Source organism: Haliaeetus leucocephalus, unplaced genomic scaffold, assembly GCF_000737465.1.
Source record: "Haliaeetus leucocephalus isolate CR32 unplaced genomic scaffold, Haliaeetus_leucocephalus-4.0 Scaffold0, whole genome shotgun sequence".
Classification (NCBI taxonomy): Eukaryota; Metazoa; Chordata; class Aves; order Accipitriformes; family Accipitridae; genus Haliaeetus; species Haliaeetus leucocephalus.
In genome coordinates, this window is record NW_010972436.1 from 29,548,732 (window position 1) to 29,566,235 (window position 17,504).

The following is a 17,504-nucleotide window of genomic DNA, read 5'->3' on the forward strand; positions in this document are numbered from 1 at the left end:
GAGCTCCCGCAGGCGCCGCCGGGCAGCGAGGGGCCGAGGCCTTTGTGGCAGGCCGCGGCGCGCGGGGGGGGGGCGGGCTTTTTTTGGCGGGGAGAGTTGGGTTTCTGCAGAAAACGGAAAAGGGGTGCGGAGCCCTTCGGCTCAAGGTCGACCGCTTTGAGACCGGGCCCGGCCGAAAGTCTTTGCTGCTTCTGGTGGCCTGACGCGAGAGAAAAATCGTAAATGGCTCTTTGGCTAGAAATCCCGGTGATGGATTGAGCACGCCCATCGAGCATCCGCCAGGAAAACCGCTCTGCCGTCGCCGTTGTAGCAAGTTCCGTTAGGTCAGGGCTGGAGCACGCTGCGGGAGCGGGCTGCGGGTGATTCGGAGCGTCGCTCGCTTCATCCGCCTTTTCGTGTACAAAGGGCTTCGGTCCGGCCTTCCGCCAGGCGGTCGCGCTGCCTGAGCCGAACGGAACGCTAATCGAGGTACCGACAGCTGTTGTTAACGTAAATCCTCATGCTTGCGGTGTCTGTAAGTCTGGTCGGGGATGATGTCTCTGTCTAAAGCTTGGAAGGTTTCTTTTCGCTTTTGGATGTCAGTCCTTCAGCCTACAACAAAGTTGTGCGTGAGAGGGCGTGGGGTTCAGGTGTTTGAAGGGTAAATGCTTTCCTGGTGTTCAGAAGGGATCGTTACTTTTCTAAAAGAATATTTGAAAGTGTGTTTTGATGTCGTGTTTTGACAAATGCTTTTTGTTAGATTATAAAGCGTGAAGAACGCTTTAGAAAGATAGGAGTAGTTTTGTGCCGGAGGTTACTGCTTCCAGGCTGTGACTTGAACTGCTACATTTTCCCTTTTAAAATCACTGGTTTCATTTCAATTTTATTTCTTAGGCTGTAATCTTCCACTTTGGAATTTTGGTTTATTATTACAGAAGAACTTCCCTTTTTTTTTTCTTCCCTCATTATTCTGTGTTTTGTTCCCACCCTCCAGCACTTTTTTTTTAAAATTATTATTATTTTGTCTCTGTAGTTTCTGAATTCTTTGGGTCTTAGTGCCATTTTCATTTCAGAAGCTCTGCTGAGTTTTATCTTGTAGTTCAGAGTCAGATAGTCTTTAATTGTTGCATTCAGGCTGTTCAGCAGAGCAAATTAACTTCTAAAATAAATGCTAAACCACCCCAAATTATTGTTTAATGAGTTGGTTCAGGTGTTGCCTGAGAAAAGTAGTAAACCAATTTATTTTTGTTCTTCCCTCTTTTGTACTTCATTCCTCAGCACTTTTTCTAACGTGTTTTCAGAGAGTACTTGAGTACTTTTCTCTTTGGGCTTCATTCAGTTCACTCATCCTTCCGATTTGTGTGGTGGATTGACCATGGAAGGCCGTTCTGGTGAGAGCTTGGTGATAGTGGAAGATTCCTTTCAGATGAGCAAATAAAAAGTCCTCAGGGTCTCGTCAGAAGTCTGCCCCGCCTGTACAGCTGCTACTTGAACATGTAGAGATCATAAAAGTTATTTTAAAAAACTACGAGACAAGTTCTAAGCCTTCAACTTGTAAACTGGTGTCTTGTTAGCCGTCCTCATTTGACTGCTTTTGTTATTCACCTTGGATACAAATACGGAAGAATCAACTCTGAACTCAGGCCAGCTTAAAAATGGCAGTGTTTTATTGGTATTAATATCTAAGGCTTTGCTTCATTGGCCTAGATGGTGGGATTTTGGAGCAGAATCTGTGATGCAGACAGCTTCTCTGCCTGCTCAGTCAGGTCTGTGGCACTTCTTGCTCGTTACTGAGACTTGCGTGATCTTGACCTCTGTTTTGCTCTGAGAGAGAATCTTTCTCTGAGACTAATTAAATTTGCCATCTCACAGTATCACAGAAGAATTTAGGTTGGACTGAAGCTCTGGATGCCATGTGGCCTGATCCCTTTCTCAGAGCAGGGCCAGGCTGGAGTGGGTTGATGAGGGCTGTGTCCAGCCAAGTTCTGAGTATCTCCAAGGATGGAGGTTGGCCATCCGTTGTTCTCTGGTGATCTCACTTGCTTTTGAAGAAGCCTTGTCAGTTTTACCAATTTTGAAGTTTGTTCTTGTTTAGGCAAGAACTGCATGAGGTTTTTTATTACTGTGTATACTTGAAAGGAGCCGTGGTCAGGGTAGCTAGATGATGGTTTAAAAAAAACAAAACCCCCCAAAAGTAGGAGTATTTTGGTGTGCTCCGAACTAAACTGCCAGGTGTAACCTTCTCTGTCTCCCTCCATCTCTCCCTAGTAAAACATGTCTAGGCTAATTCTGCATGAAATGGATATTTTGGAGCCACAGGGCTTTCTTCTTCCCTGTGAATTTTTGATGTGTTGGGAGCATTCTTCACTGACTTGAATTTATTACTGCGGGGGCTTATATCTTGATGAGTGTTGTACTTAATAGTTTGTCTTTGCTGCTCATTTGTTGCTTCTCCAGGGATGTTTGTTTGTTGCTTCTCCAGGGAAGAGAATTTCAGGGAAGATAGAAACTGTTGAAATCAATCTAATCCTCCTCTGTCTTCCCTGAATGAGACTATGGGCCATTTTATTTGTGCTCTTGTTGTACCTGACAGTGTCTTTACTTGTCAGATTTGTTGGGGTTAGTAGAAGGCCTAGCCACTGGGAGTTGTTTGCTTGTTTCTTGTTTTTTTGTTTTTGTTTTTTTCTTTTCTTTCAGTGTTGGTTGGAATTATCACGGACTTTTCACAATCAAGTTAAGCTAAAGCACTCACTGGCTTTCAGGAACTGAAATTAGTTAATTGGCTTCTTTGGTAACCCCACCCTGAATTGCCTGCTATCCAAGACAGGCTTTTAATATTCCTCAGTGATCTTGGAGCTGCAGTTTGGACATCATATGTGGTTCTAGCCTGATAGGAATTGGCTATGAAAATCAACGCTGTTTTGTTTTGAGAGTAGTAGCTTATACTCCTTGCCTCCACAGGGCTGTGACTATCGCTAATATGATTCCTACCCAAATATCCATTCTCAGCAGTGAGAGAACTAAGACACTCTTTGGAGGAAGATGCTAAGAAATCCAATCTGGCAGGGAAGGAAACATTCTGCAAATCCAGTTCTGCAATTTTGGATTGTTTCTTTAAAAACTACAAGTGAGGCATGGCTTCGTGCAAGATAAGATGCTTTCAGCTCTCGAATTCGGGATAAGAATGGGCTGAGGGTAATCCATCAAGCCTTAGAGTCGCTGTTGATACGTCAGATGGTACTGCTGAATATGGCATTGTCAGCTGTGAAGAATACATTGTGTCTCGGTTGGTAATTCAGAGTCTGATCTGCAAGCCAGAACTAGGCTTTGTTATTTAGAGATCCTATTCTTTGCTCTAGAATGGATTAAATATTTAGTCTTCACTGAGTCACCTCAGAATGTGAGAAATTGGCTCTGTCATTAGGTAATTGCATTTTTTTTTCTCAGGCATTTAAAAAGATTGTGCTTCTTACCTCCGCCTGTTACTTATCACAAAATTTCTCAGGTTATTGTTTTTGAAAGAGGAAGCAACTAGAGGCCAAATAATACAGGCTGGTTTCAGAGTTTTGGGTTGTTTGTTTTTGTTTTTTTTAATTTCTCATTTATTAAGTGAATTTAATAGTGCATTTGGGAATTGTGTTACTACTCCTCCCTCTGTGCGTCCCAGCAATGTGGAATGGAATAGAACTGCAGAGTGCCAAAATCTTAGTCACTTTTCCAGTTTTCTTGAACAGGTTGAAGTCTGAATATAGTGGTGCTTGCTGTGTGAGTAGGTAGAAACATCACATTTTCTGTATAATTACAGAAAATTGGCTTGTAATTCTTTGTTAGGCTGAGACCATTTTCATCTCCTGGCCAATACATAGCAGGCAACTCATGGACAAATAGTGTTCATAAATCAGGACTTCCTGCATATTCTCCTGTAATTGTCCAAGAGTTTTGCCCAAGTATGAGTGAGAAACAGCAGCCTGCGGGCTTTTTAAAATTATTCTTTATAATGGAAGATACCGCGGCTGACCATGATGCATAGGAGAATGGCGAAAAGCCTGTTGTGTGTTGCTGTAGTTGAAGTAGGTTGAGCAGGCAGCAGTTCTGATCTGTTCCTTTTGATGCAGCCCTCTAAATACCAGCTTGTCCTCTACGTACCAGGCTGAAAAGTAACGTCAACCTGAGCCAGTTCCAGCTGCCAGTCAGAATTAGGCAATTGTTGAATTACAATGCGACCTGTCTTCAAATGATACCCAGCCGTCGACATCCTTATCGCAGGCCACGGAGGTTGTATTTCAGTATCTCCTTGTATGTGTTGAGGAACCTAGATTCCTTCTGTATCTGGTCTGTTTGGCTTTTGAAGGAGGTTTCTCTGAGATTCAGCTGGTTCTTCCATGGAAGAACTTTCAAACCTAAGTGTCACCAGTAATTATTATTTTTCTGAACTCTGGATCAGCATGCTGGGCTTTTGTTTGGGTTTTTTTTTGGAGAGGGTGATATGATCAGCAACATGGTTTTTTGCGCTCTGTTACCCAAGTGTTCACAGTCTGAGAAGTGTTGGGTCTGCCATAGTACAACATAACTCTTTTTGCCTTTCCTAAAACTCCTGTGATTTCCCCGCTGGTCAGCTTTCAGGTGAGCCCTCGTAATACACCCTCATGACTTCAGTTTTCCCTTGCTAAGCAGCTTCTTGGAGAATGCCTCTTCCGCATGCCTGTATTACAGAGCCTTTCTCTTAAATGCTTGCTTTCTTCTCTGGAGCTGGTTACTGCGTATCTTCATTATAGCGACTCTGCAGTCAGACTGTTCAGCAAAACATGGTGGCAGATCTTGGTGATGCTCTAATGAGTGTGACTGTTGGGTCACTTCTCCTTGGATTTGGTAGCTCAATCTGAAATTCCAGATTCTGGCAGTACAGATGATCCTCTGTGGCTGACTTCTTGCTCGTTGCTGAAACTTCCTCTGAATACCTGTAGAGAATCAGAAGCCTTGTAAAAAACAGTGCCCAAACCCACTGATGGTCTGTGAGAAGATTAATGAAGTTCTGACTGCCTGGGGAGCGTGTGTTTGTGATGTTGAGTGAACACAGGATCAGAGTGGCTTAACTGTGGTTGCTGCGGCCAGAATGGGAGATCCCCTTCCTCTCTCCTATTCCCCTGCACTGGTTTTGGGCACCTGCAGGACTGTGCAGTTGGCTGACTGACTTCTGAGCCCAGCAAAAACCAGCGTACTCCCTTTTTCTTGGTTTAGCTTTCTGTCGAATTAGGGAATTAGGGCTGCAAATCATCTCCCTGTACATTTGGGTTTGTGCCAGAGCTGGAGCAGTAGTAGTGTTAGAGCCTGGGAGAAGTGGCACCTACCCCTCGCCCCAACAGTGAGCTGTTAGATCTGCCTGTTCGTGTAGCGTGTAACTACGTCTGGAAGTATTATCACATTAAACTCAATCTCATCTTGCTTGGACTGGTGCTCAAAATAAAGGCTCTCCCCTACAGCACCAGGTACAACCGTGATGCATGTGAGAGGTGAGTTAGAGCAGCTCCCTCACCAGCTAAAACTGCTGGCGTTGGCATCAGGAAGGAGGCTGGAACATGAGGTGGGTGTCACGTTGCTCTGTCTGGGGGCAGTGTGATTTTTACTATTGTTATTTTTTTAAATGAGCGATTTGAACTGATCGTTGATATCCCCTTCCTGCAAGTGCCGTAGCCTGAGCAGCATTTCTCACCTGTCAGGGTAGGGGACCTGGGCTCTGCTAGCCAGCCCTACCTGCCATCAGTACCTGCCGCCTCAGGCGCTGCTTCTCTGCTTCCTGCTTGGGCTGGTTTATCTCCAAAGATTGTGTTGGCAAACTTCTTTCTAGGGGGTTCTCTGAGCAATTTAGTACAAAACCATGTTCCTAGCCACTAACCAAGCCATCTCAATACATTCAGGGAGAAGTTCCCAGGCGTTATTTCACGTTACTACCAATGGCTGGATCTAATGTATTACTTGTGTGTTGGCGAGACCCTTGATTTAACCCTGAGCTGATATGCATGGTTCAGGAGGGGGATGCAAATACCAAAGTCTGTTCAAAATAGTTATTGCTTAGTTTGGTTTTGATATCAAAGAATGACAAACAGTGCTGCTTTTGCCTCCATAGTGAGGAAGCAGCACTGGCTCCATGTGTTAATCTGGGCTTTGAATTCTGTGCTAGGATATTTGTATTCAGATTCAACAGGTATATGTAGTCTGTCATTTTTTTTCTGTTGATACTGTATTCTTTTGGGGGAAAAAAGTCTCTCCAAACTGTTCCGTGATTGTTAGTGTCACTGAATCATGGAGTTGGACTGTCAGTGCTGCAGTTCTGAATAGAGGATATTCATACTTTTAAAAGAGGGGGAAACAATCTGTACATTTCAGGAGAAGCATAGGATGTACAGTGTTGTTGCCCATTTTGGATTTGCAGTGTCCCCTTAACGTTTGGGGCTCAGGAGACTTTGCACTCCTCTGTACCATTTTGCTGATGCCTGGAGACATTGCAGGTGAACCACTTAATACCTCTGCTTACTTTTCTGTCTGTAACCTTAGAGACATTAATGCTCAGAGAGCTGCAATGAAGCAGGTGTTATAACATGTTTTTGAACAGGACTGCACAAGAATTAGAAGACATTCAGTTCCTCTTATGGGTTTTGGGTTTGGTTTTTTTTTCCAGATTCCAGAGACTTATTAAAGGAATTTCCACAGCCTAAAAACTTGCTCAACAGCGTGATTGGACGAGCCCTGGGCATTTCTCACGCAAGGGACAAGCTGGTGTACATCCATACCAATGGGCCAAGAAAAAAGGTAATCCTGTTGTGCTGGGGATGGGTGGTGGGCAGGTATGTTGCACATAGAGTGGGAAGTGAGCCAAGAATACTGCTAATCCTGGCTGTAACTCTTTAATAGAGAAAATTATACAAGTGTGTTAATTCCACATAAAAGTTGTGTGATAACCTTTCAAACAAATATTCTTGCTTTTTCCTCTTTCTCTTTATTTTCATATACTTTAATAGGTATATAAATGTACGTCCTGACCCTCTTCTTTTGTGTGTGGAAGGATGGATTTTTTTTCTTTTAAGTAGCTTGTTGTAACCGTCTTTTCTCAGCAGAAAGACACATAGTCTGCACTCAAATGTGTTGGGCTATGTACCCCACTACCTTAGAAAATTAAAATGTAAATGCTATATTTTAGACCTTAGTAGGCCTAGTTTTTATTGTAGATTCTAATAGATTAAATGCCTAAGCCCAAAATGTTCAATTGCAACCAGAAAAGAAGAATTTGTTTGCAATGGAGGGGGCGCTTCTAATATTACTTAAGGGCAAAATGAAATACAGACTCTTTTTTGTTGTTGTTGTTGTTAAATGATGCAGAGGAATTCCAAGCAAACAGTTTGCCAAGTAGTTTGAGCACTGACTGGGATGCGAGAGGCCTAGATCCAAATCTGTGCTATGAACTGAGCAGAAGTTCTTAACTGATGGGTGCTCTGTGTTCAAGGGTTTGCCTCCTTTTATCATCATACCAGCTCTCATTCTCGAGCTGAAAGCACTTTCCAGCTGAAGTTTAACTGTAACGTACATTCCAGGAAAAGATTCAGTTCTGATGGATTAACATTTTCCAATAACATTCTGTCTAAAATTTCCCAGACAGTTTTTATTACCACATCCTTTTTAAGCATCCCTGCGTTTTAAGCAGTACATTAGTAATGGTTACTTTAGAGTTCCTTTATTATTTATGTTTTTGTTTTTCTTGCTTTTCCTCGAGAAGTAGTGCAGTTTCCTAACTTAAATTTTGGAATACTATAACCAATGCCTCATCATTTTAGTTTGCGTAATCACTTCACATTCTTGCTAGCACTTAAATAGATTAATGTTGAGGATAAGTTCAGATTAAAAAGAAAACAAAAAAAGAAAAAAAAAAAAAGGAGCTCTTGGAGAAAATGAGGGTTGGATTGCAAAAAAACCCCACCCAAAACCAACAACCCAGAAAAAGTGTGTGCAGACACAAGGACAGGTGAGACAACCTGGAGAAGTCTTGGTTGGAAGTGAGCAAGGGTTTTTTTGTGAGCACTAAGTTACTTGGCTTTCACAAGACAACTTTTTTTTCTCAGCAGGTCTGTGCCTTTTCATGCAGAGCCCCTAGGCAAAATACGTAGCAATTTCCTACAGTAAGATGAAATTCAGATGGCAGGCAGGCAGCCAGATGTAGACTGTTAAAAAGTTGGGAGCCTTTTCTCTAGCCTTATAGGTGGGGTTTTCCCAGCGGACCTAAATGCCACCTTTCATCTCTGCTGCAGAAACAGGAGAGAATTCCTTAGGCATTTCCCTCCTTTGAGCCTTGCAGAAACTCAGCTACAGCATCTGCAGGGCCAGGAGTAGAATGAGTTCTTCATTTGGAGCAATTTTTGAGAAAGGGCAGGGTTCAGCTTTCAGCATTCTTTGCCCCTGCAGGTTTTTCAGCTGCTCTCATCCAACTGTACTGGTATAAGAGGAGCTATGGTAGTACTGTTAGTTCTCTTAATAGCTTGTGTTGGGCAGTGCAAACTGAAGGCTAGGTTCTCCTGTGCCTGATGAGTATGGTAGCTGCCTGCATAACTGTGATGCAATATGCTGCTAGTTAAAATTACAGTAAGGAAGCAGTTAGGAAGATTTGCTTGCCATTGAGACTGGAAATGTGGAGAGTGCATGTTGCTTCTCAGGCATGGTCTGGTATGCTGCAGTATACATAGGAACAGGTACTCTGAAACTGAATTGTTCTTGTAATGAGCTCTTGGCCTCTGACTCCTCTAAGCTGACACACTGCAGCCTGTGAAGCTCTGGCCCAGAGTACATGGCACTGTGCTGGAAATCAGCCTGGCTTCTGGACCTGGTTCAGCCATGCAGCTTCCGTGTGACTGTGGGCACCTTGTATCCCTTTCTCTTCCTATGTTACTGGAATGAAGCTTCCCATAAAGGGACCAAATGAGCAGTTTGTTTGGGATTTTCATTTGTAGTTCTCTTCTTTGCCTGGAGTGCAGAGATGTTTGAAGTAGCGATGCTCCTGGTGGAGGAGGGAGGTTGTTCTGTGCTGTCTCACTTCACTGGTTACCTTTGCTTTTCAGAAAGTCACTCTGCATATAAAGTGGCCAAAGAATGTGGAAGTGGAAGGCTATGGGACCAAGAAGATTGATGCTGAGAGGCAGGCAGCAGCTGCAGCGTGTCAGCTCTTCAAGGTGAGCTTATGCTCCTCCTTAGCTTGAAGAAACAAGCCTTTGAGTGCGCAGGCCTCGTCCATTTTGGTGATATGATTTCTGACTTTTATCTCTCTCTTTGCCTGTTTGCTTTCTTAGTTGGCCTGTCTGTTAATCAAGGGTAGAGGGTGAAGTCTTGAGCTGTCTGAATCCATTTGAGCTTAAAAGCCCACTTACTTCAGCCAGGCATGAGCTCACTAAATTCTTTGAGTTCTGGTCTTTGTTCTTTATGTCTTAGACCTTAATCAGCTTCTATCTAGTCTCAGCATCTATGCTGAGTAGAGCTTCCCTTGGGTATCTTTGCTGTTACTGTTCACTAACTCACACTTCTATTAGTCTACCTGTGTGTATTTGCAAGTGTAGTACCTTCAGAGGCTCTTGTTTCCTCTTCATGTAAGCCATAGCATGGCAATTACGTGTTCTGTTTTACAATTACTCTTTTAAAGTTATGCTAGTCTGCCACTTATTTATGGCTGGAAGTGGTTGGTATGTGTGCACAGCCAGTATCAAACAAGTACAGTAAAGTTTTATAAAGGTCCCCGTTTAAGATACGGCATTATATAGCTGCTATCTGAGAATAAGATGCATTTTTGTCTTCAGCTCTGCCACTGACTGTTGTCTGTAACCTTGAGCAAGTGAGTTTGCTTTTGGAGTTTCCCTTTCATCTATGGAGTAGAAACAATGATTCTTCCTACTAAGGAGCCTAGAAAAGATGCTGTGGATACTCTAACAATAAGAGAGCTTTTTGTTTTGGTTGTAGATCAAGAAAGCTACATTAAGAAGTAACTACTTAGTTTTTAAATTAAGCCTTCAGAAGTTAAGAATTGCAGCATGAAAACTAGCGGTTTCTTCAGCTGGCCTCTGTGCTTAGGCTAGTTTCTTTAATCCTGTGATTGGCAAAACTTGTTTCACTGACTGACTTTGTTCTACCTGAAGCATGGTTGGTGCTCATTCAGTTAACATTTGCTGGAAACATGTTCTTGTTCTATCCTCTCTAGTCAGTGTGAAACAAAAGCATTGTTTCCTGCTTGCTTTGAGAGCCTGGAGGTTTTCAAAGGAAAAAAATTTCCTACCTATGCTTATATTTTTCTCCAAATTTTGGGAAATGACTGAACTGTATTTTCAGTATAGAGCTAAAAAAAACCCCCCAAAATCCTAAACCATAGATTCAGCATGCAAAGTTTTGAACTCTGATGCTTTGCCAGCTAAACCTATAACCTAACAGAAGACCCTCATAATGGGAGGCCTTGTGCAATCTTAGCCATAGAAATAGCCACAAATGGTGCTTTAAGTAAATAGTCATCAGTTCAAGAAAAGTAGTCATGTCTAATTGGTGCAGAGAGTGTATGAATATAGTGATGTTGGGTACAGCACCTAGCAAAGTGAATTCTTGCTGTCTTAGGCACTCGTACAGTACAAAATAGTACGGCCTTGTCTAATATGGGGCCATTGAGAGGCCTAAAGATGTAACTTTTAATTTATTACAGTGGTCTGGTAAGACATGGTGTGTCTTGCACTCTAGATATGTCTGGAGCTTCTTGTAAGGTTCAGTCCAAATGCAGGTGGTGGGCCAGCAGTAATTAGGAACTCTTCTCTTTCAAAAACTGTTGGGTTAGGGAGATCTTACTACTGCGTATATAAATAACTGTTCCTGTGAAAAGAAAGAAGATGAACCATTCCCTGTATTCTTATCTTGTGTTATCCCAGATTATACTTGTTTAGACTAGCGTTTCCAAAAAGGTGCATTTCATGCTCTGACATGGGTTTCAAAACTTCAGAATGCTAAACATAGTTAATAGTTCGTAAAATACCAATAAATCTTGGCCCACCCTTTCTAATAAGCTCTATGATGCTAAGCAATTGTGCCCTGGGAAGTGAGGTTAGTGAACAGATTCCCTTTCTTAAGAAATAATGTCAGGAGGAAAGCTTTATGTTTCAGAAAGTCTCTTTTCTTTCTGTCCTTTGCTGTGGGATATGAAGAATTGCTCCTGCATTTCTCTCCTTTACAAGGTGTGTTTTGGTTTCCTGCAGAGTTACCCATATCTGTCTCTTTACTGCAGCTAACAATGCATTTTCCTCTTGTAGGGCTGGGGTTTGCTGGGGCCCAGAAATGAGCTCTTTGATGCTGCAAAGTACCGGCTTCTCGCTGACCAGCTTGGCTGTCCCGACGAGAGGTGGTGCTCGGAGGGCAAGTGGCGCTCCAAGTCCGGACCTTCTCTCGCTGACTTGTCGACCTGCTGGCGACGGATGGAGCCAGACGATTCCATCCAGCCTATGGAACAGGGCAGGATGCCTAAAGCAATGAGGAGAGAAGAGCTGGAGGAAGGGGAGCTAGAGGAAGGGGAACTGGAGGAAGGAGAGCTGGAAGAAGAAGCAATCGATGTTTCCGATTATCTACCTATGGCACATCAGGATGCCCGAACCCCAGGCAGAGATGCAAGGTACGTCTGCCCTGATAGCTGCTAATCCAGGGCAGTAAAGAAGAGAGACTTTTCTTCGTAGCTGATGCGTCCCTGCAGTTCCTCACAGTTCAGCTGCAGCTTTCCATGTTGCTGCTGTGGCCTGTAGGTGGGCCAAACGCTGACTACTGTACCGTTCTCTGTGCAAGCAATGGTGGGGCAGCGTGGTCTTGTACCTGGCTATCATTCCAAGGGAATGCACAGGCATCTTCTCTGGAGTCTTGCCCTTTGGATAGGCTGCTGCCTACTTGTTACCTGCTGTTCTTACTCTTCTATGCCTAAAGAGGTTTCCATTCCCAGAAAGTGTGCGTGTGTGCTTAGACCTTTTTTGACCACCCTGGTATTTGAGGGCAATATTAAATCTTCACTTTTTTGTCACCATGGTTGTTTGCTTGACTTCATATTTTATGAGCACAAAACTTTGATTTTCAATAGTCGACAGGAGTAACATCAGTAAGGACCTGGTGGTGGTGGTTGTTTTTTAGGGATGCTCTTTGAATTCAGAATTATTTATTTATTAATTAAATCTGTTAAACTCTGTTGACGTTATCTGGTTTATAGTGCTAGTGTAAAGGTTTGATTGCTTTTTAGTAGGTGGCTTTACTGGGCTCGGAGTAACTGTTCTGTGACTGACAGATTTTAGTAGCAAGATGCAGTTTGACTTTTCAGATGACCAAAATTATCTGTGCCTTTAACTACTTGGTTTCAGACCTCAGTAGCAGACCTGAAGTGAGGTGGGTCTGAGCACAGAGTAGATATTTGTATATCAAACTGTTCTCATCTTCCATCTAGCCGAGGAGGGAGTTCCATTGAAATGACAGATGACAACACTGCCATCCGTGCCCTGACACAGTTCCCACTTCCCAAAAATCTCCTGGCCCAAGTGATTCAGATTGCAACCTCTTCCTCCACAGTCAAGGTAAGGTGCTGTTTGACCCCTGCCAGGGACGAAGCTCAAAGACTCTGACTAGAATCAGTTTGGACGCTTTTTTTGGGCAGCTGAGAACTGGGGAGAGAAGGGAAGTTAAAACTAGGCCTAGAAAAATCAGCCTGAAGAGCAAGGAAAAGACTTTGTGGTGGGAATTGAGGAAATGTCTTAATAGAAGCATGAGGAATGTTGTTACTTGAGGCCAGTGCAACAGAGAAGCTGCCATCTGAATGACGGGGAATATTTTCTAAGGTGATAGGTTTGCATTTCCCTATATATCTGCAACAAACACAAGTTTGTGTTACTCGGAGCAATGTGTAATTTCTGTGCTGACAGAATCTTTCCACAACTCAATTCTGCCAGTATCTGGTGATCCTCCTCCTTGGTATGTGTCACCCACCTCCTTTCCAGACCTCATGTGCTTAGCAAACAGTAGCTGTGCTCCACCCATAGGCTCTCAGTGATGTTCTCCACACAGTTGTCTGCTCTCATTTCTGCTTATCCAGTGCCTTGTGAGCTGGCGGAGTGGAATTCAGTGCAGTAAACCTGTTCCAGTGCACTGTTTAAAAAAACAAAACAAAACAAACAAAAAACCCAAAACACAATTTAAGCTCTGCTTAGAAATATTGGGATGTATTTGAAAATGCCTGCCTAGCTATGTAGGTTCTTAACACCTCTCCAAATCTGATGTTGTTTGTGTCCTTTAGGAGTACATGCAGTTCCGCACAGTAGGCACCAAGACGAAGATCTGCAAGCTCACGCTCCGCTGGCCCTGTCCAATGACTTTTGCTGCCAAGGGCCGTCGCAAGGTGGAGGCAGAAAACAAAGCAGCGGCACTAGCCTGTCAGAAGCTTAAGGTAACTGCACGTGGCTCCTGCATCCCATATCTAATGTGTCTATGAATTATATGTCTAGGCTCCTAGCACCTGCGTTCCTGTATTTGAGCCTAATGGGGTGATGCCTGAAACTTTCTGATCTTTGACTTTATGCTTAATAAACACATATTTCGGAACCTTAGGATTCAGTCCAAACTGCTGTTGTACCCATTTAGTGTCTAATCTGTGATGACCCCTTGAAGGCTGTTTTGCTTGTTTTGAGCCCTCACAAAGTGATGTGTAGGAATGACCCTGGAAGTGTTAGCCTGTTTGCTTGACCACCTTGCTGCTGTCTACTAGGACAGACGATCTTCTCATTCCTGTAGGTGGACTAATCCAGACACATTGCTGCAATAGTTTCACTGCAGACTCTGGAGTCAGCAGAGGGGAAGTCCAAGAAATAGTGTAGGACTTATTGAATTGGCACAACATACCAGGACTATAGCAAGAGAGTTAACAGCCCTTGCAAGAGGGTTTTGTCAGATACAATTGTGGCTGCTCTTTCCTTGATGGGTCTGTGTAAGACCTTCTTGTGAGCATTGTGTTGGGGGCAGGTAGCAGCTGGCTCCAGTGTGTCTGTTTCACCAGAGTTGAGATGGGATCATGTCTTGTTTCTTGCTGTAGCAAAAGCAGGAAATGATGGATTTGGGATATGGGGTAAGGAGTTTGCCCATCTGAACACGTAGGACCCACATGCTCCGTACACCAGCACTTTGTGTGCAGCAGTGTTGTGTCTGACAGTGTTGTTTGCCTCTTCCTTTTCAGAGCCTTGGGTTGGTGGACAAGAACAACAACCCCCTCAGCCATGCTATGTACAACATGACTTCACTCCGGGAGCTTGGTGAGAACCAGAGGAAACCCTGCCACATCAAAGTCCCTGAAGCAACCCTGCGCAAGATTGAGAACTATCTGAATCATGTAAGGCTTGCTCAGCTGTCTGAGAATCACCTTTGGCTCATCCCTTTTAACTTCTGGAATTGCACATGGGTTGAAAGCTTTATGTCAAAATGTTGAGGGAATTCATGGCTTGATAGTTTGCCACAAAAACTAATCAGTCTCTGCTGATTCTCCTTTGGGGAATGGAGACCCTTTCTGGGCAGTGGGCCTTCTCTGTATGCATCTGTGACGTTTGTCTGCATTATTTGGTTTGGGATGTTACGGAGTGTAGTTTTGGCTTGCTTATAGACTCTGTTGTAGGCTTATGGATTCTGCCTTGTGCAGGCATTGGTTCCATTAAACTCTGGCTGTGCCTTGTAGCTTTACAAGAACCAGGTGCCGGTACTTGCACATTTCCCTTGGGAGTGTCTCGCAGTATTGTACCTTAGTGGTAGGTGCAAGTCCCCAGGCACCTGGTGGTGCTTTCACCCAGGAGATCCCTCTCCCTGGTGGACCAGCGGTGAACAGACACCCATGGGAGCTGAAGCAGTGCCGAGACAGGGTTCCATAGGAGCATTCACTGTCAAGGCAGGATTTAGTGCTAAGGTAAGATGAGGTTGAGCATAGCTCAGGTACAAATGTGTATAGCTTTAGTGAAGTCATTGAAAATAGTGTCTGTGTTTCGAAGTTGGCAAGTCACTGATGCAGTGCTCTTGGGCCTGAACAGTAAAGATCTCGGGCTATCTTTACAGTATCTTACAGATAATTTAAAGTAAACGAAGCAATAGTGTATGTCCTAGAAAGCCGAGACTGTGCCTAAGACAGCAGCCACTTCTGCCTGACCTGCTGTAAGTGACTGAACCAAGGGCTAGAAAAGTTAGAAAAACAGCAGCATCTTGAAGGAACTTGGTCTGCCTCCTATGCTTACACGAACATGAGCTGTCACACCATGTGTGGAAGGGATGGCTTTGTGACTGAGTAAGGCTGAATCCAAAAGTACTGATTTGTAGCTGAACTTTTAATCCTGCGAACATCTGGGCCAATGCTTTGATTTGTGTTCTAGATGATTCCTGACCTATTGTTGCTCCTTTTAGTGCTTCCTGTGGGATGTGGAACTTCTGTTTTTTCTTTTGCCAAGACAGAATATTTCTGGCTTAGCTGAATGCTTATGTTTTGTGCAAGTTACGTGTCTGGGCTTCCTGAGGGAGAGAAGGGCGGTGGTGTAACTTGATAGTTTCCAAAAGTTGTCTTTGAGGGGCTATTGCATCACTTGCATGCAGCATAGCCACTGACTTGGAGAGCTTGAGTTACTGTTTTGTGCCTGTCAGTTCAGGCATCAGCGCTAATACCCCTCTTAAGATAGCGGGTGCAATGAGGAAAATGCAGGGAGCTGTGCAAGTTATTTCTCACTTTAAATAACCTCAATTCAGGATAAAAGTGGCTGAGTTACCTAAAATCTGAGGAGACTTTGGCAAAGCTTTGTGGTCACTGCAAAGCCAGTCTGGCTGAGTCTGTTCCAGGCACTTGTTTCTCTCTGCCCTTCTCAGGACTGATACTAATCTTTTTGTCCCTGCCAACTTTCTCCGTCTCTCCCAGTATCCAGTGGACATCAGGGAATCCAGGCCCCGGATTGCTGATGACATGATGAACCTGAGCAAGGAATCTGGTGCGATAAGTGATGCAATCACAGGGAAGACATACATACCCATGTTGGAAGCAGAGGAAGTGCGCCTTAGCCAGAATCTCCTGGCCCTCTGGAAAAGGAGAGGATCCTCGTGGCAGGAGAGCCACCCACTGCCAGTAGATCCTCACAAGGACACCATCCTATCAGCCATCGAGCAGAACCCTGTAGTGGTAATAGCAGGAGATACAGGCTGTGGGAAAACCACGAGGATCCCTCAGCTCCTGCTGGAACACTACATCCTGGAGGGACGTGGCGCCCGCTGCAATGTAGTGATCACCCAGCCAAGGAGGATCAGCGCCATCTCGGTCGCCCAGCGTGTGGCACAGGAGTTGGGTCCCAACATGAGGAAGAACGTGGGCTACCAGGTGCGACTGGAGAGCAAGCCACCTGCCAGGGGAGGAGCCCTGCTCTTCTGCACCGTGGGCATCCTGCTGCGGAAGCTGCAGGGGAACCCCAGCCTGGAGGGTGTCAGCCACGTCGTGGTTGATGAGGTCCACGAGCGAGACGTCAACACTGATTTCCTGCTCATCCTGCTGAAAGGCATCCAGAAGCTCAACCCTGACCTGCGCCTGGTCTTAATGAGTGCCACAGGAGACAATCAGCGTTTCTCACATTACTTTGGGGATTGCCCTGTGGTCAAGGTGCCGGGCTTCATGTACCCAGTGAAGGAGTACTATCTGGAGGAGATCTTGGCCAAGCTGGGCCGGCACCGACACCGGCACTATGAGATCAAGGTGGGTATGCAGTGTGGCATTTAAGCTGTTTCCCTTGGATGAGGCACTGCCTTCTGGCATATCAGCAGGGGAGATTTTGGGCCTGGAACTGGTCCCTCTTTTCTGTGGTTGTTGGACAGCGTTTGTTTAGCTTTAATTCCATGTCAACCCTTGTGAGGTAAAGTCAGCTTAATAGAATCCCAGAGTATTTTGATTAAATGATAGATAAAGATGACTTCAGATTTGGGTCTAAGTTACTTTCGTCCCTCTTTAACCTGAAGCTTATCTTATGTTTGAGTAAGCTAACAGCTCATTGTACTTGTGTATGTATATACATAGGTGCAGACTTGATTGTTTGCATACTCTGTGCAAGCCTCATCCGAGACTGGGATGGTTATGTCTTACTGCAGTCTGTTACCTAAGTGCTCGCCATCCTGCATGACTGAATTCCCTGATGACTCCTTTTTGCAACCAGTCTTACTGTTCCTCTGGAAAAGACCCTTCAGACGTGTAGTCTTTGCTGTGGTTGTTCTTTCTTCAGTTGTGGGTCACGGAGTCACAGAACCGTTCAGGTTGGTAGGGACCTCTAGAGATCATCTAGTCCAGGCTGCTGGGCTAGAAGCTGTCAGCCCATTTCTCCAGCCTGTAGAGGTCCCTCCCTATGGCTGAGCAACCATCTGGTGTATCAGCCACTTCTCCTACTTTTGTATCATCAGCAAACTTGCTTAGGGTGTCCCATTGCCTTCAGGGCAGTCTCCCT

General features: G+C 44.4%; 1 protein-coding gene across 3 annotated transcripts in view; it reads left to right on the forward strand.

The window, feature by feature from the left end:
- Positions 1-17,504, forward strand: part of DHX30 (DEAH (Asp-Glu-Ala-His) box helicase 30) — a 40,629-nt gene that overhangs the window by 13,860 nt on the left and 9,265 nt on the right. For 2 of the 3 annotated variants that reach the window (XM_010562064.1, XM_010562056.1), the window contains 7 exons: positions 6,656-6,786; positions 9,081-9,191; positions 11,295-11,650; positions 12,461-12,587; positions 13,304-13,453; positions 14,237-14,389; positions 15,944-16,765. In XM_010562064.1, the coding sequence (XP_010560366.1) occupies positions 6,656-6,786; positions 9,081-9,191; positions 11,295-11,650; positions 12,461-12,587; positions 13,304-13,453; positions 14,237-14,389; positions 15,944-16,765 (1,850 nt within the window). Of the gene's footprint in view, positions 1-6,655; positions 6,787-9,078; positions 9,192-11,294; positions 11,651-12,460; positions 12,588-13,303; positions 13,454-14,236; positions 14,390-15,943; positions 16,766-17,504 lie in introns of those variants that run through there. The other variant, XM_010562072.1, reaches the window with a different exon arrangement.